Consider the following 16,470-nt stretch of genomic DNA (forward strand, 5'->3'; position numbering starts at 1 on the left):
GACGCAGCGACCTAGACTGGATTTCATATAGAAAATCAGGGTGAACTGGGGGGAGGAGGAGGAGGATATGGGAGAGGCAGTAGGCTCATCATCAAAAATGGACTGCCTTGTTTCCCCTGCTGTAGGCCAGAGCACTTGAAAGGTTGTAGTGGCCCTGTTGATTAGCAGTATTAGTCTGCCGACAGGAAGAGCTTTACTGCTGGGGACCTGCCATCCGCCCACCTCCTCAGACAGGAAGGTAACCTCAGACGGTGTGGTAACCTCTGTTCGGTACTGGGTCGGGAGCAGGTTGGTTACCTTGGTACCAGTTCGGTATGGGTCCACCGGGTCGTAGTCACCATGGGTGACAACGTACAGGGATACCCACCTGTAAAAGTCACTGGTAAAACCAAGCCTGCTTGTTAGAATAAACCAACAGACTTCACAATAGTGATGCTAAAATAGCTGGTCACCAAAACGGCATTGAGATACTGTAATTGCAACAAGCAGCTGTATTGAGTATCTCGGTCCTGCGCAGCAGCTGCTCTTACTGCATGTGTGCTAAGCATCACATTAGACAGGTCTGCACATGGTATCTGTATTTAAAAAAAAAAAAAAAAAGAAATAACATGAGAAAAATTGTTCAACAAAACACAGCAATTTAACAATTACATAAATAATATAAACTTCTCGTATGGTGCTAATTTGCACAAACGAGAAAGAAAATAAGCTCCAGCCTGAGCTATGCAGCCTGGGGTGAGAACACAAAGTGAACCAACATGTTGCTGGGTCCCTGGGAAGGAGCGTCTTGAGCCGCTGACTTCACGCGGAGCACAAGGCCGCAGCGGGACATAACTAGCAACAGGCTGCAGTGCACATAAACACGCATAAATAGAAAAACTATTACAGTGATTCGCTTAATATCACATACAAAATGTGTAAAAACACATAAAATGTGAAATATATACAGATATAAGCAACAGTCTACTTGTCTGAACAAGGCTCTCCAATCAGGTCAGTCTTGAAAAGAAAAATGACACCGAGATCTGTGACTGCAGTCCTTTTGATCCCTCGAGGGCAGGGTCACGACTGCATCAGGCTCAAAGAGCAGCTTTGGTATAAAGTACTCAGCATTCGGGTCTTAAATACCCCTTCAGTATTTCATACTTGAAAGGGAACCTACTCACAGCAATTCAGCTGAAGTGACCTCCACAGAGCTGCATATTGCCAGTAATGGATTTGTAAGTTGTCATACAAGCTTCTGGTTGTTTTGAACAAGTCAGCCAAATGATGGATGGTTGTTGGTTGTGATCCAGGCCTTTATTCATGTGACCAAATCTACAGAAGCATAACCTAACAAATGAAACTTGCAGGGGGTATTTAGGCATAATATTTCACTTTGGTCTTTTTAGGAAACCATTTAACAGTATGTGTGTGTGTTTATAATTTTATTTTTTTTTAAATTCATACCTTGAATGGTTAACACCCAACTGTGTTCATAGGGAATGCCAGACAGCAAATTATTACAGTATACTGACTATCAACATATGCATCACCCTCCAATTATGACTGCTAATGGCTCTATCAATCAGCTTACAAAAGCACTAGCTGGTAGGGTTGTGCTGCTATACAATTTAAAATGAAGTGGCAGTGAGGGTCCCTTTTTTATTAGGTTTTAATGGGGAAAATGTTCACTAATGTTACCACAAAGCACAGCTAAATAGACAATAAAAAGCAAAAACTTCAGACACCAGATAGTTTGTTTAAAAGTTGTATTTTTACCAAATCACTGAAACACATGGAAAGTGCAGAGGCAAGATAACGCATTGTTTCTACAACAAAATTAGAACACAAGACACATATGCTTATATAACGATTCAATGCCAAGTTCAGTTCTGAACATTTGATATTCATATAGTTATTTGTACATATATTGAGAAATATAAATAATGTTTTATTTAAAAAAAAGGCTAAAACTTTGTTCCTTTTGGCTAAGAAATGCTTTTTTCCTAATACCTGGTTAACTAATATTAGAATGTAACTAAGACTAATACAAACTGGCATATCAGTGTATGATTCTGTGGCTAGATAGGAATCAATTTAAAATTACAACACATTTACAAATAACCATTATTGTAAATAACTCCATATATATATATATATTGCTATTTATTGTGTTTCATTTAGGAATCTAGATCATTTGCAAGTAGGGTGGCTACATAACATGATGTTGTTAAAAGCTGCCTTGTGAAAATATTGAGTCTAGACCTTAGTTAATAGAAATATAATTTTGTTGTACACATCAGACAACAAAACCTTGTGTCTATTAAGAACTGTAGAGCTCAACAGTAAAATCCAGATGTGTGCCATTTCAATACTATTACGGTACATACTGTATAATGTCCTTCTAAAATAAATGCCTTCACATATAATTCCTATTATTTATGTATAATAAGAATCAACTTGTTGTACCTTCAACTTTTAAATGGCCAAAACTGAACTACATGGAACAGAACATAAATAAGACAGTAAATAAATACATGTACATCAAAAGTACAATTCTACTGACATCACTCTACATACATTTTACAAATCATGAAACAGCAACCTTCATTAAACATCTGATATATATATATATATATATATATATATATATATATATATATATATATATATATATATATATATATATATATATATATAATTAATTTTTTTCTTGTTTATAAGCAAAGTGTTAGGTGGACATTCTAATCTCTAATAAAAGATGCTGAATTAATTCTATGTGAGCTTGTCTTGGCCTGTGATGAAAGCTTGTTCATCCAAAATTGTTACACTTTTTTTTATGCTTTCTGCAAATATCCTTCATTTCTGTTCCTTTAACAAAATAACATTTTGTATTCCATGGCCTTAATCCGTCTCTTGTACTACGGTAGAACAGATAGTGCTTGCAACAAACTAGCCTGTACAAAAAAAATAATAAAATAAAATTATTTTTAAATAAGATATCAGCTAAACAATATTATACTGGTAGGCGTGCCTCGCAAGGTGTTGTATACCTTGCCATGCACTGCTTTCAAGGAGCTGTAGTGAATCTCAGGGCTTGAGCTGGCATGCTGTATGACAGGTGTCATCCCGGACTTGAAACCACAACAGATTCTGAGAATGGAGAGTAGAAGTGGGTTGAGTGCCCCATTCGGTTTGTGATGCCAGAATTGGGGAAGACGACATGAGCTCATGCCCTATAAGCTTGACACTAGCATATAAGTAAAGGGAATAATGAAACAGAAGCAAACAAATCGGTAGTCTAACTTTCCCATTACACTTTTAAACTAAACCACTAAGATTTCTTGTATTAGATTAAATGCCTACATTTGAAGAAATGTGCAGGGGAGTTGTAGTAGGCGCTATACCTGTTTCAAATACAATTCCTCTGTGTATTTCCTTAGGATATGCTTTAAAGCCACCCAATGTTTCTCTCAACGACCGTATATTGTATACATACTGTGAAAGACCCCCCCAAGTTATTAGCTTGACCAAAGTGACAGTATTTCTTGTTGTAGGACTTTAGAACCAGAGTAAGTTATATTTAAAAGGTATATTTTGTTCCAACATATTTTGATATAATATGTGCACTGTCTGTGCAAGTGTGTGTATAAAAAATATTCCTGTGAAACAATTCCATCAAAAATAAAAAAACAAATCAGTGCAGTAACAAAAAATAAAACACTGTACATTCACAAGAAGCCTTTCTTTTTGCTCCAAATGGGGACTGTAGGACGAAGATGAGCTATACAGCACCAGTTTTGCAAGTTCAGAATAGGAAGAACACACTCGCTCTGTATTTCACACTGAAACTTTCATCAGCATACACAAACACTGCATGGTGATAGCCAGTCGTCACAGTCGACTCACATGAAAACAGTGATAATCACAGAATATATTCTGTCAAACTGAATATTATTTCTCAAAGCAGTGCTGTTCAATAAAATACATACTGCCATGGTTCCTTTGTCCCATCTGTACAAAATAAAATCATGCCAAGACTACATACAAACTGTACAAACACATTAGCCTTAAAATGTACCAGGATTATTCTATTTTGGTTTTCTCTGAAGAAAGAAACCTGTACATAAAATGTATTCAATTACAATTTATTATACAAATACATTATTTCTATGCTGTAAAACCGACCGCAAGAAAGATTGTTCTTTTTTTTTTTTTTTTAGTAGCTATACTATCAAAATATTCTGCTAAAACGTTGAACTGGAAAAAATACTTCATTGTTCCTATAAAATATAATTATACATCATCTGCTGGCAAAGATGGTATATTGATCTTTGCTCTGGTGAAATAGGCCATCTTCTCCCTAAAGGTGGGAATGAAACAAATGTGTGGTTAGTATTGTAACGCCATGTTAAAGTAAGCATTTATTAATCATAAGACACACACAGACCCTGACTGAGACACATTTTGGTATCGTTATGAGGTATATGTCTGTCAAATCTTAGTTATTTTATTTAATTTTTTATTTTACAAAAAATGTGTTACCTTCCTACTTAGGCAAAAGCTTAGTAAACAGGCCTACAGCAGGGGTGTGCAAAATCACTTAGAAGTCCTTGCCACAATTACATCTCTTGGCCACAAGATGGCAATGCACGGCAAGTAAAATCCTATTTAAAGAAACTGTCCTAGTTACTGTTGTTTAACCATATCATATACAATAGACACATATATCATTATTTTAAAACAAAACTACAAAGATAATACACAGAATAATAAACTAGCACAGTCAAGCTCACCTGAATGACTGAACCTGCAGGGGAACTTTCTGACTCTGCTCCCGCAACCTGTACACATCCTTAGACACCTTCCTCATCAGTTTTTCAGCTTTCAACCCCTGCTTTTGTTCTTCTTTAGACTGCTCAGCCTATGAACAAAATTAAGTCTGTTTAAATGGATTAAGTTAAGTTTTTTATTTATCCGTAGCACAATTTTATCATTTTCCCTCCACTGATCCAACTCGTAGTGTTATTATACACTGTGGGATTAATTAATCCTCATAAAGGCGCCCTCTGAGTATCTCATTCAATTCTGCTATTGACATTTAAAGCCAGTACTATAAAATTCCCTGATTATTATTATTATTACTAATTAGTCATTTAGCAGATGCTTTTTATCCAAATCGACTTAGAGACTAGGAAGTGAACTATGCATCCCAACTGCTGCTGCAGAGTCACTTCCAATAAGACCTCGGTTTTACGTCTCATCCGAAGGACAGAGCACAAGGAGATCAAGTGACTTGCTCAGGGTCACCTGAAGGGCCTCATCCACACTAGCACTACAAAGCCACACAGCGCATGGCATAGATTCTTCAAGGACCCCCTTGTATTTGACTTTGCCAAGTCATTGATTTCAACAAGGCAAATTCAGGGGTTACACCTCAGTGGAGGAATTCTTAAACTATGACATTAGAGAAATGGATGCCTTCTCTGGAAGGAAAGCAGCACTCGAGTCCTCTGTTTAAGTGTCCCATGTCCTAATGAGTTCTTTTTTTTCTGTGACTACTATCAGAGCAACATTCTGATGTAAAAAGCTTTATTAGGGTTCAAGTATTTGTTTTAAACATGCATTGTTTCCAGTGTACATAAACCTACCAGTAAAGGTGCTTAACTGTATTTCCAGAACACCTCTATTAGACCATGGCTTATATTTACACTAACACTACAGCAGCTTCCCCTAAGCTCTTTTAAAATACAGGTATGAGGTCAAATAATATGATATTGGCTACCTACTGCTAACAGAGGGCCACCTTAAGTGCTTTGATAGTAAAACTGTCCAAACATGATTCAAATGCCTTAAAAGAGAGTTCTGGAGGTTGGTTATATCTGACTTTCTAACAAATTTCAGGTTGATTGTGACTAAAAGAATCACAGAATGCAGCTGTGTACCAAATCTGAAACAAAAACACATTGAAAATATACATACTTTTGCACAAAAAACTTTAACGTGCATATACACTGCTGTGCAAAAGTCTTAGACATGTTGCATTTTTCTACTCTGATGCATTATGAGCATCAACAATTTACTCAAAGCCTCCACTGGTGTTTTCTACTATTATAACAACCTTGACTTGCATAAAGAAGGAAAAACATTGAGTGAAATAGCTCGCATCACTTGATTTTCAAGGTGTAGTATCCGAAGCATAATCAACAAATACAGAGAAACATCATCTGTAATTGACAAACCCAGGACTGGAAGACCCAAAAAGCTGTCTAACAAGGATGAGCAATAGTTGAAGATAATATCTTCAAGGAATAGAAAGAAGACAAGTATTGAATTGACAACAGAACTGGCAGAAGGCACAGGTGTCGTTGTCCATCCATCAACAGTCCAAAGCACCTTTGACCATTATTCCATAGTCCAATTTCTGTGTTCTTGTGCATATTTTAGCCTTTTAGTCTTGTTCCCCTTTCTTAACAGAGGTATTCTTACTGCACCACATCCTTTCAGTCCTAATTTCGAGTGACCTTCTGTGGCAAAGTGCCCACCCCCTTTATATTTATTCATGTATGTTTTACTATTATTATTATTATTATTATTATAATTATTATTATTATTATTATTGTAGTTTTATGCAGGCGGACAAAGCCGTCCGTCTTAGTTATTATTTTAAGATGACGGTGAAAAGCCATGTGTTTGTTTATTGCGTTTAATTATTTAAAAACCCTGTGCAGCCGGTGACCATCTCCCAATTTAATTAATTGACTAATTGTTGCTAATCGGGAGATGGTCACCTGTATAAAAACGTGCAGCTTTTCTGCACTTGAGGAGAGAGTGTTCAGGGAGTAAGGAACGGGAGTTAAGGAGAGAAGAGGAGAAAAGCGAAAACAACTGCTATTGTGCTGGAATCGCCAGCACAATATTTGTTAGCACAATTGTTTGTTTGTTTTGTTTGGCCAACGTGCCCTTTTGTTTCTATCTTTTGTTCTGTTTAAATATTTTGTTTTATTATTTAATAAACGCGCTGAGCGCCGGTTGCGCTACAGTTTGCCCAGCACTTCTTTGTTTATGATTTACTCCTTCCTGGTCTGTGACGTCATTGCAACCACTCTGCCACACCTTCGTATTGTTGATTTGATGGTAATGACACCTGTGCCTTCTGCAGGTTCTGTTGTCAAACTGCAAACTGGTTATAGTTTCAAATCCCATGCATGCCAGACCTTTTTTTATATTTATATAAAAAAAATATTTTATTGCTGTCAAATGTTCCATTTTAAAACAGAAATAAATAATTTAATATAAATGAAATAGATGTCACAATAAGTGCGTTCCCTAGTATATTTCCATGTTGACGAAACAAGTTAACCCTTTGCGGTCCTATGTCGGACCTGGTCCGACATTGCAATTATTCCTATCCGGTCCAATGTCGGACCCTGTCCGACATCATCAAAAAAACGCAAAAAACGTGTTTCTAGTCGTTTTTTCTCCGGAAAAAGCCGAGAAAACCATTCAATGGCTGAGTGGGAGCGACAGGAGTTGAGACAAGCCGGAAAAAAAAAAGGGCGTATCTCATGATTAGTCATACTTGCCCCTGGGATCAGATAGGGGCGGCCATAAGGAAACAAGCTGGCTGTTACTGAATCAGCGCACAGAGATTATCACGGACATTTGCAGAGCTTTTTTGAGATGTTATAGTAATAAAATAATGACTTGGATAGCATTATTGAGGAGTTTGGTGATAAAACGAGTGATCAGGAGATGATTGATCGGTATGTACGACTATTATTATTATTATTATTATTATTATTATTATTATTATTATTATTATTATTATTATTTATTTCTTAGCATATGTGAAAGTGATAGCGAACGAAAGGGTGGGGCGGGGCTGGAGATGCCTAATGAGTGCTTTGTTGACCCGTTTGACTGTGGAAATAAAATACTTTTAAACAGCGCGTCTAAAATTAACTGCGCGTGTGAAAATAAATTGGACCTGACGCGCCTGACACGCACTTAATAAATGGACTGCAGAGGGTTAATTGTCATTAAACTCGAATGTCCTGTAATATACATAACTAAAAGTGAAATGGTACTTTTGGCTGATTTACTTATGCTGCGCAAATACCCTGAAAACACGTAAACTATCTTTGCTGTATAGAGAGTCTGGCAGTTCTCACACTTCGCTGATAACTTGAGGAATTACCATTCCTCTCTACCACCCAAACTTAAGTCACATGACCTCAATACCGCTGCCAGAGCTCGATGTCATGGTCACCAACACATTGAGCATACAGCGTATATATAACACTGCAAACATACCCACAGACGACCTACCTGTTTCTCTGCCTGCTTGAGGAGTTTCTGGAAGCGCTCGTCCTCGAGGATGCAGCGAGGGAGCTCCGTCTCCCCCCGGGCCTTTATTTCATCCAGCCTCTTCCTCATGTCCCGCAGCGCCTCCAGTTCGTCGTCCAGGCGACTCTGCCGGGTCCGTGATGCCTGGAGATCCAGCTCCAAGTCCAGAGATGTTCGGAAAGGGTGTTCCTGAGCCGCCCGTCTCATCACTGGCTTACAAATAGTCTGTGATCGAACATAAACAATGTCAGGCCTGGTCACTGAAACAATCATTTACACTGCATTAGATGCCAAAACATTTTCTGTTGACGTTCACCCGAAGCCAAGGATTAAACTGCAGGCTGGACTTGACTTGATCTATATTTTTATCTAAAAGACTATTTCAAAATTGGCATGCAACCCCCAATATAAAGTAAAAAAGGCATTATTGAATGCATTTCTAAATTGATACAGTACCGCAATTTGTATGCTTGTGTATGTAATTATATGGGTAAAAGTTAAAATGTGTGAACATATTCTATGTTGTTAAGAACTTTAGCTGGGTTTTATTGCAGGCAGGAATGAATGAATGAAAGAACTCTGCTTTGGAGAAAAGACCCGTCAATACAGTGTGAAAATCTTAATCTTTCAATGAAATAATCCAGTAACCAGATTAATCTTTAGACTGTAAAGAATATTAAAATTGTTTGACATTAATAAAAAACCCTTGTTTAGAAGTGTTTAATAATTTCCTGTTAACATGTATGAAAAGCTCAACATTATATTCGCTTGATTCCTGAATACAAGGTATAATTATTATTATTATTATTATTATTATTATTATTATTATTATTATTATTATTATTATTAGTTTATTTAGCAGATGCCTTTATCCAAGGTGACTTACAGAGGCTAGGGGTGTGTGAACTATGCATCAGCTGCAGAGTCACTTACAATTACGTCTCACCCGAAAGACGGAGCACAAGGAGGTTAAGTGACTTGCTCAGGGTCACACAGTGAGTCAGCGGCTGAGTCGCGATTTGAACCGGGGACCTCCTGATTACAAGCCTATTTCTTTAACCACTGGACCATTATGTCAACCAAATGAATGAATGTGGGGGTGGGGGGCAGATTTTTTTTTGCGTGTCAAAGTTTACATGGCATATTAAACATTAAACATACTGACACACAAACTTACCCGTTTCACTCTCAGACTCTGTCTTTCTGAAGCGTTTCGTATAAAGGGAGACTTTTTGGCTAGTGTTGAACTGTCACTGTCGCTTCTGTTCAACTGTAAATAAATACAAGAAATGTTCATGGCAAATAAATAAGATACTCAGTTCTCAGAACCCCGATACACATTTCCTGCAAGAACTGACACATTTATTAAATCAATAATCCCTTTATTAAAAATGTAATTTTTGTTGCTGCAGAGTGCAATTTATCTTGCGATTCTGTTTTTTTTATGTGCTTTGTTTATGAAGACTTCAGAATCTGTCAATACTTCCTGTTGATAAACACAGGTCAGTAAGTTGTACTTTAAATGTCAAAGGACTTTCGCTATTTAAAAGTTTTTTTTCGGGAGGAATCCCATTGAGGTGAAACATCTAATTTATGAGGACATCCTGGAGGCAGAAGCAGCAGATAGAACAGTAATAGTCAAGTTTCACACTACAGCATCAGTGAAAATAGTTCCCTGGCCAGACATATGTTCTTAACTAAAAAAACCCTGCTGTTTTGCAAACAGCGATCTTTCAGGAATGTTTTTTTTATTACTTATGAGAAATGGTTTATTGATGGATGGGGGTTAAAACTACAAGGGAGGTTAGAACAATAAACAGTACAAAATGGGTCAATTTAAATATCCACTCACCCTGCAGATATGCTGGTTCCGCTCTCCTGGGGAAAAGGTTTGGGAGCGTACGATCATGCTGTTCCTCACAAATGACCTCTGCCTGGAGTTGAGGTTGTTTCTGTCCTTTGGCCTGACTGCCACATTCTCAGGAGCTGTCTCCTCAGTGTTGGTTTCTTTGTCCACCTGTATAGCAAGGACATTACAGTCACTGTATTTATTAAAGCGTTCCAAGATTCATATGGGTGATTAAACACTGTGTTTGTATTGGTACTTAGCAAGTTTTAAAAATGCATATATATATATATATATATATATATATATATATATATATATATATATATATATATATATATATATATACACACACACACACACACAATGCCTTGCAAAAGTATTCACCCCCCTTGGACTTTTCCACATTTTGTAGTGTTGGTTTCTTTGTCCACCTGTATAGCAGGGACGTTACAGTCACTGTATTTATTAAAGCGTTCCAAGATTCATATGAGTGATTAAACACTGTGTTTGTATTGGTACTTAGCAAGTTTTAAAAATGCATATATATATATATATATATATATATATATATATATATATATATATATATATATATATACACACACACACACACACACACACACACACACACACAATGCCTTGCAAAAGTATTCACCCCCCTTGGACTTTTCCACATTTTGTAGTGTTACAACCTGGAATTAAAATGGATTTAATTGGGATTTGTACCATTTGATTTACACAACATACTTAACACTTTGAAGGTGCAAAATATTTTTTATTGTGACACAAAAGTTAATTAAACAAAAAAAAAAAAGACATTTGTTGGTTGCATAAGTATTCACCCCCCTGAGTCAATACTTGGTAGAAGCACCTTTGGCAGCAATTACAGCTGTGAGTCTTTTTGGGTAAGTCTCTACCAGCTTTGCACATCTGGATCCTGCAATTTTTGCCCATTCTTCTTGGAAAATTGCTCAAGCTCTGTCAAGTTGGATGGGGACCACTGGTGAACAGCAATTTTCAAGTCTTGCCACAGATTCTCAATCGGATTGAGGTCTGGGCTTTGACTGGGCCATTCTAAGACATTCAGGTTCTTGTTTTTAAACCACTCCAGTGTAGCTTTGGCTGTGTGTTTAGGGGCATTGTCCTGTTGGAAGGTGAACCTCCGCCCCAGTCCCAGGTCTCTTGCAGACTGAAACAGGTTTTCCTCTAGAATTTCCCTGTATTTGGCTCCATCCATCTTGCCCTCAATCCTGACCAGTTTCCCAGTCCCTGCCGATGAAAAGCATCCCCATAACATGATGCTGCCTCCACCATGCTTCACCGTGGGGATGGTGTTCTCAGGGTGATGAGCAGTGCTGGCTTTGTGCCACACATAGCGTTTTGCGCTAAGGCCAAAAAGTTCAATTTTGGTCTCATCAGACCAGATAACCTTTTTCCACATGTTTGCTGTGTCTCCCACATGCCTTTTGGCAAAATCCAAATGGGATGTGATATGGGTTTTTTTCAGCAATGGCTTTCTTCTCGCCACTCTTCCATAAAGCCCAGCTCTGTGGAGCATCCGGGTTATAGTTGTCTCATGGACGGTTTCTCCCATCTCAGCTGTGGATCTCTCCAGCTCCTTCAGAGTTACCATTGGCCTATTGGTTGCTTCTCTGACTAATGCCCTCCTTACCTAGTCACTGAGTTTTGGTGGACGGCCTTCTCTAGGCAGAGTCGCGGTTGTGCCATATTCTTCCCATTTTTTAATAATGGATTTAACGGTGCTCCGGGGGATGTTCAAAGTTTGGGATATTTTTTTATAACCCAACCCTGATTGGTGCTTCTCCAGAACTTTTCAGTTTTTTATTTGTAAATAATTTTGAAAAATAAGTAGATTTTTTTCCCCACTTCGACATTATGGACTATTTGTGTAGATCAGTGACAAAAAATCCTAATTAAATCCATTTTAATTCCAGGTTGTAACACTACAAAATGTGGAAAAGTCCAAGTGGGGTGAATACTTATGCAAGGCACTGTATATATATATATACACATAAAATGGGGGGATGGAACTCTAAAAGTGCTGTTATTCTTAGTCGGTAAAACATGTATGTCTTGAAACCACCAGAAATAAAAGGTGACATTCTGTACTTTTGCCTCATATTAATCTTTTACTCGTATTTTCATATTGCTTGAGTGTACAGCAAAAAATAGCAATTTTGACTTCACTGTCCCAATACTTATGGAGGGCACTAATTATATATATATATATATATATATATATATATATATATATATATATATATATATATATATATACACACACACATACACAGTATATGTACACACTTAAATTAAACAGCTGAATTCAGGGAATTACTTTAGTTAAAAGTTATTCAACACTATATCTTCCAACACGTGTTGTATAAAACAAGAAATAACCGTTTTTTGTCAACAAAAACAAAGAATCCCTGGTTGCTAAATTCAAGGGTGATATCACCAGACTGAATGGTTTGTAAACATTAATTCAAATTGAAATGCAAAAAAAGAGGCCCGGTTGTGAAATTGTCAAATTCTAAGACTGCATCTTGAAAAATCATCATCAGATGTTGTACCACGTTTATAGAAGAAAATTATTTGTCCGTTTGTGATACACGAGTAAACAATTGGCTTGCAAGCGTGTCTTCTATGTTGTGCACAAATCATTTTTAAATCCAGAAAAGGCATTTGGAAGAGAAATTTCTGAAGGAACTGCATCAATATATACACCTCATATATACAAAGCAAAAAACAAACAAACAAACAAAAAAAACCTCCATATTATTATTATTATTTATTTCTTAGCTGACACCCTTTTCCAGGGCGACTTACAATTGTTACAAGATACCACATTATGTTTACATACAATTACCCATTTATACAGTTGGTTTTTTTTTACTGGAGCAATCTAGGTAAAGTACCTTGCTCAAGGGTACAGCAGCAGTGTACCCACCGGGGATTGAACCCACGACCCTCCGGTCAAGAGTCCAGAGCCCTAACCACTACTCCACACTGCTGCCCTACTACTCCACATTGTTGCCCAGAAGATCAGCCGTACACAGAAGATCAGCCTGCCAATCTGGCAGCAATTACAAAGAATTTACACCTCTGCTTCACAGAAGAATGAAAAAAAATACCTAAAACCTAATATACAAACTTGACACCACTATTTATTTTAATTTCAATCACCACTGGCCTTTAGGCATAGTAATATTGAGTGTGTGTGGGAGCGCTGGCAGGACAGAGCAGAGGAGTAAGTTGCTACTCTGTGGCACCTCCACAGTCTGACAGAACCCTCAGCTGGTCAAAAAAATTCACGTTCGGTTCATATTTAGTTACATTCTTTCAGAGCACCTTTTGGTAAAAATGCAATTTCTTTTTGAAAAGCAGAGCTCAATGATAATCCATATTAACCAATTTATTGCAAAATTATATTGATTTATATAATATTCAACATTTAATAAATTAGTTTGTGCAGCACTAGCTAAAACAAGCAATGACAACGGAAGAAAAAACATCCATCAAGAATAATATTTGTCTTAAATCCAGAAATACTTACCAATGTTGGTCCTTCAGCTGTCAAAATGGAATTTCCATCAGAGTATGATTGGGCACAGGCAGCAAAATCATCTTCTGCCATCATCTTAGCTTCAGCTTCCTCCTCCTCACCCACCTCCTCTTCCAGGGCCATCTCACCTGTGTCCTCTATAAGCACCGCCATCCTGGAAAAAAAATGGTCATTAAAAATCCTGATCAATATTCCTAGAGCAAGGACTGTTGCCATTCATCAACTCTTTGTAAAATTCCCACTGGTATTGAGTCTTCAGCTATATTCCTTTGTTTAAGTTAGGCGGTGACTTGTCTAAGATTAAGGGGTAAGATGGGCCAGTCGTAGCGCAAACATACTGCAATTTGTATTTTTGTTGCGACACTTAAAGTAAACATTTTGTTGTATGTACCAAGAGAAAATATGTTAAGGTGAAAACTGAGGGTTAGGTCTGCAGATGATCCTGTCCTTAAAAAACTGGCAATACGGTGCATCAATGTCCAGGGCTTGAAGTTCACCTACTCTTCTTGCTGATGTTACAGCGACTAAAAATACTGTTTTCCATGCAAGAAACTTCTGTACACATGTGGCCATGGGTTCAAACGGTGGTCCCATGAGTTTCCCCCGAGTACTAGGCTGAGGTTCCATTGCGGAACAATGTGTTTTCTTGGAGGTCTAATAAATCTAGAGATCACAGGATGAGAACCTATCGGTTGACCTTCCCAGCCAGGTAGAATGCTGGAAATCGTAGTAATATGAACCTTGTAACCCTTATAAAACAGGTGACTGAGGTAGGATAAAAACTCAGATAGAGAGATAGCTATATGGTGGAAGGATTTTGCATTGCACCAGAGGACACATTTTCTCCATTTGCCTGTATAAAGCCTGGAAAGTGAAAGGTTTCTTTGATGCAAGAAGTATGTTTACTACTTGCTCCGATAGTCCTTGTTTCTTTACCAGTTGCCGTTCAACCTCCACGCAGTTAGTTGTAATACTGACGGACTGAGGTGGAGCATCAGTTTGTTGTGTTACAACCTGAAATCTTGATGCATTTAAATTGGATTTTTTTTCCTTTGATTTACATAACCTACTCTTTGAAGAGGTAAGAATTTTTATTATGAAACAACAGTTAATGAAAAAAAAAAAAAAAACTGATATGTCTTGGTTAGATAAGTATTCACCCCCGAGTCAATTATTATTATTATTATTATTATTATTATTATTAGTTTATTTAGCAGATGTCTTTATCCAAGGTGACTTACAGAGCATCAGCTGCAGAGTCACTTACAACTACGTCTCACCCGCAAGACGGAGCACAAGGAGGTTAAGTGGCTTGCTCAGGGTCACACAATGAGTGGCTGAGGTGGGATTTGAACCGGGGACCTCCTGGTTACAAGCCCATTTCTTTAACCACTGGACCACACAGCCTCCCTACACAGCCTCAATACTTGGTAGAACCACCTTTGGCAGCAATTACAGCTTTTGGGGTAAGTCTCTACCAGGTTTGCACATCTGGATCATGCAATATTCGCCCATTCTTCTTGGCAAAATTGTTCAAGCTCTGTCACGTGGGATGGGGATCGTTGGTGGACAGCAATCTTCAAGTCTTGCCACAGATTCTCAATCGGATTCAAGTCCAGGCTTTGACTGGGCCACTCTAGGACATTAACTTTCCTATTTTTAAGCCACACCAGTGTCGCTTTGGCTGTGTGCTTGGGGTCATTGTCCTGCTGAAAGGTGAATCTCCATCCCAGTCTTAGGTCTTTTACAGACTGAAGCAGGTTTTCCTCAAAGATTTGTCTGTATTTAGCTCCATCCATTTTGCACTCTATCCTGACAAGCTTCCCAGTCCCTGCTGATGAAAAGCATCCCCATAGCATGATGCTGCCACCACCATGCTTCACAGTAGGGATGGTGTTACCTGGGTGATGTGCTGTGTTGGGTTTGCGCCAGACATAACGCTTTGCATTTAGGCCAAATAGTTCAATTTTTGTTTCATCAGACCACAGAATCTTTTGCCACATCTTTTCAGAATCTCCAACATGTCTTTTTGCAAATTCCAAGTGGGATTTTACATGGTCTTTTTCAGAAATGCCACTCTTCCATACAGGCCAGAAAATAATTGATTGCATAAGTATTCACCCCCTTCCCTGTTAGGAAATGTACTAACCAAATGTGGGACCTCACAGAGACAGGTGTATTTAACCTGAAATCATGTGAAACACCTTAATTGCACACAGGTGAACTCCATTCAACTAATTATGTGACTTCTAAAGACAATTGGTTGCACCAGAGCTTATTTAGGTGTGTCATAGCAAAGGGGGTGAATACTTATGCAATCAATTATTTTCTGTTTTATATTAGTAATTAATTTAGAACAATTTGTAGATTTTATTTTTCACTTTGGCATGATGGACTTTTTTGGTGTTGATCAGTGGCAAAAACTCCTAATTAAATCCATTTTGATTCCATGTTGTAACACAATGAAATGTGGAAAAGTCCAAGGGGGTGAGTACTTTTGAGAGCCACTGTATGTTTGTTTTTCACTATTTATTTTCATGGACTTTTGTGGAGCTACCATTAGTGAATAAAAGTTTGAGCACCTTTTTTCAACTTCATATGGTGTTCCTTGTTTGTTTGAACGTTTGGCTTATTATTCAGTAGCTAAGTAGGGGGCCCGCAAGTGTATGCTTGCCTAGGGCCCAGTGATGGGTTAATCCGGCCC

General features: G+C 37.8%; 1 protein-coding gene across 1 annotated transcript in view; it reads right to left on the minus strand.

Annotated features, from left to right (window-relative positions):
• Positions 1-2,677: 2,677 nt before the first annotated feature.
• Positions 2,678-16,470, minus strand: part of LOC117421548 (protein WWC2-like) — a 69,906-nt gene continuing 56,113 nt past the window's right edge. Inside the window, exons 18-23 of the mRNA XM_034036071.3 lie at positions 13,758-13,920; positions 10,184-10,348; positions 9,509-9,601; positions 8,314-8,556; positions 4,779-4,906; positions 2,678-4,345 (exon numbers count right to left, since the gene is read on the minus strand). Of these exons, the coding sequence (XP_033891962.3) occupies positions 4,279-4,345; positions 4,779-4,906; positions 8,314-8,556; positions 9,509-9,601; positions 10,184-10,348; positions 13,758-13,920 (859 nt within the window). The 3' untranslated portion in view covers positions 2,678-4,278. The remainder of the gene's footprint in view (positions 4,346-4,778; positions 4,907-8,313; positions 8,557-9,508; positions 9,602-10,183; positions 10,349-13,757; positions 13,921-16,470) is intronic.

The sequence above is a fragment of the Acipenser ruthenus genome, chromosome 1, assembly GCF_902713425.1.
Source record: "Acipenser ruthenus chromosome 1, fAciRut3.2 maternal haplotype, whole genome shotgun sequence".
NCBI classification, from domain to species: Eukaryota; Metazoa; Chordata; class Actinopteri; order Acipenseriformes; family Acipenseridae; genus Acipenser; species Acipenser ruthenus.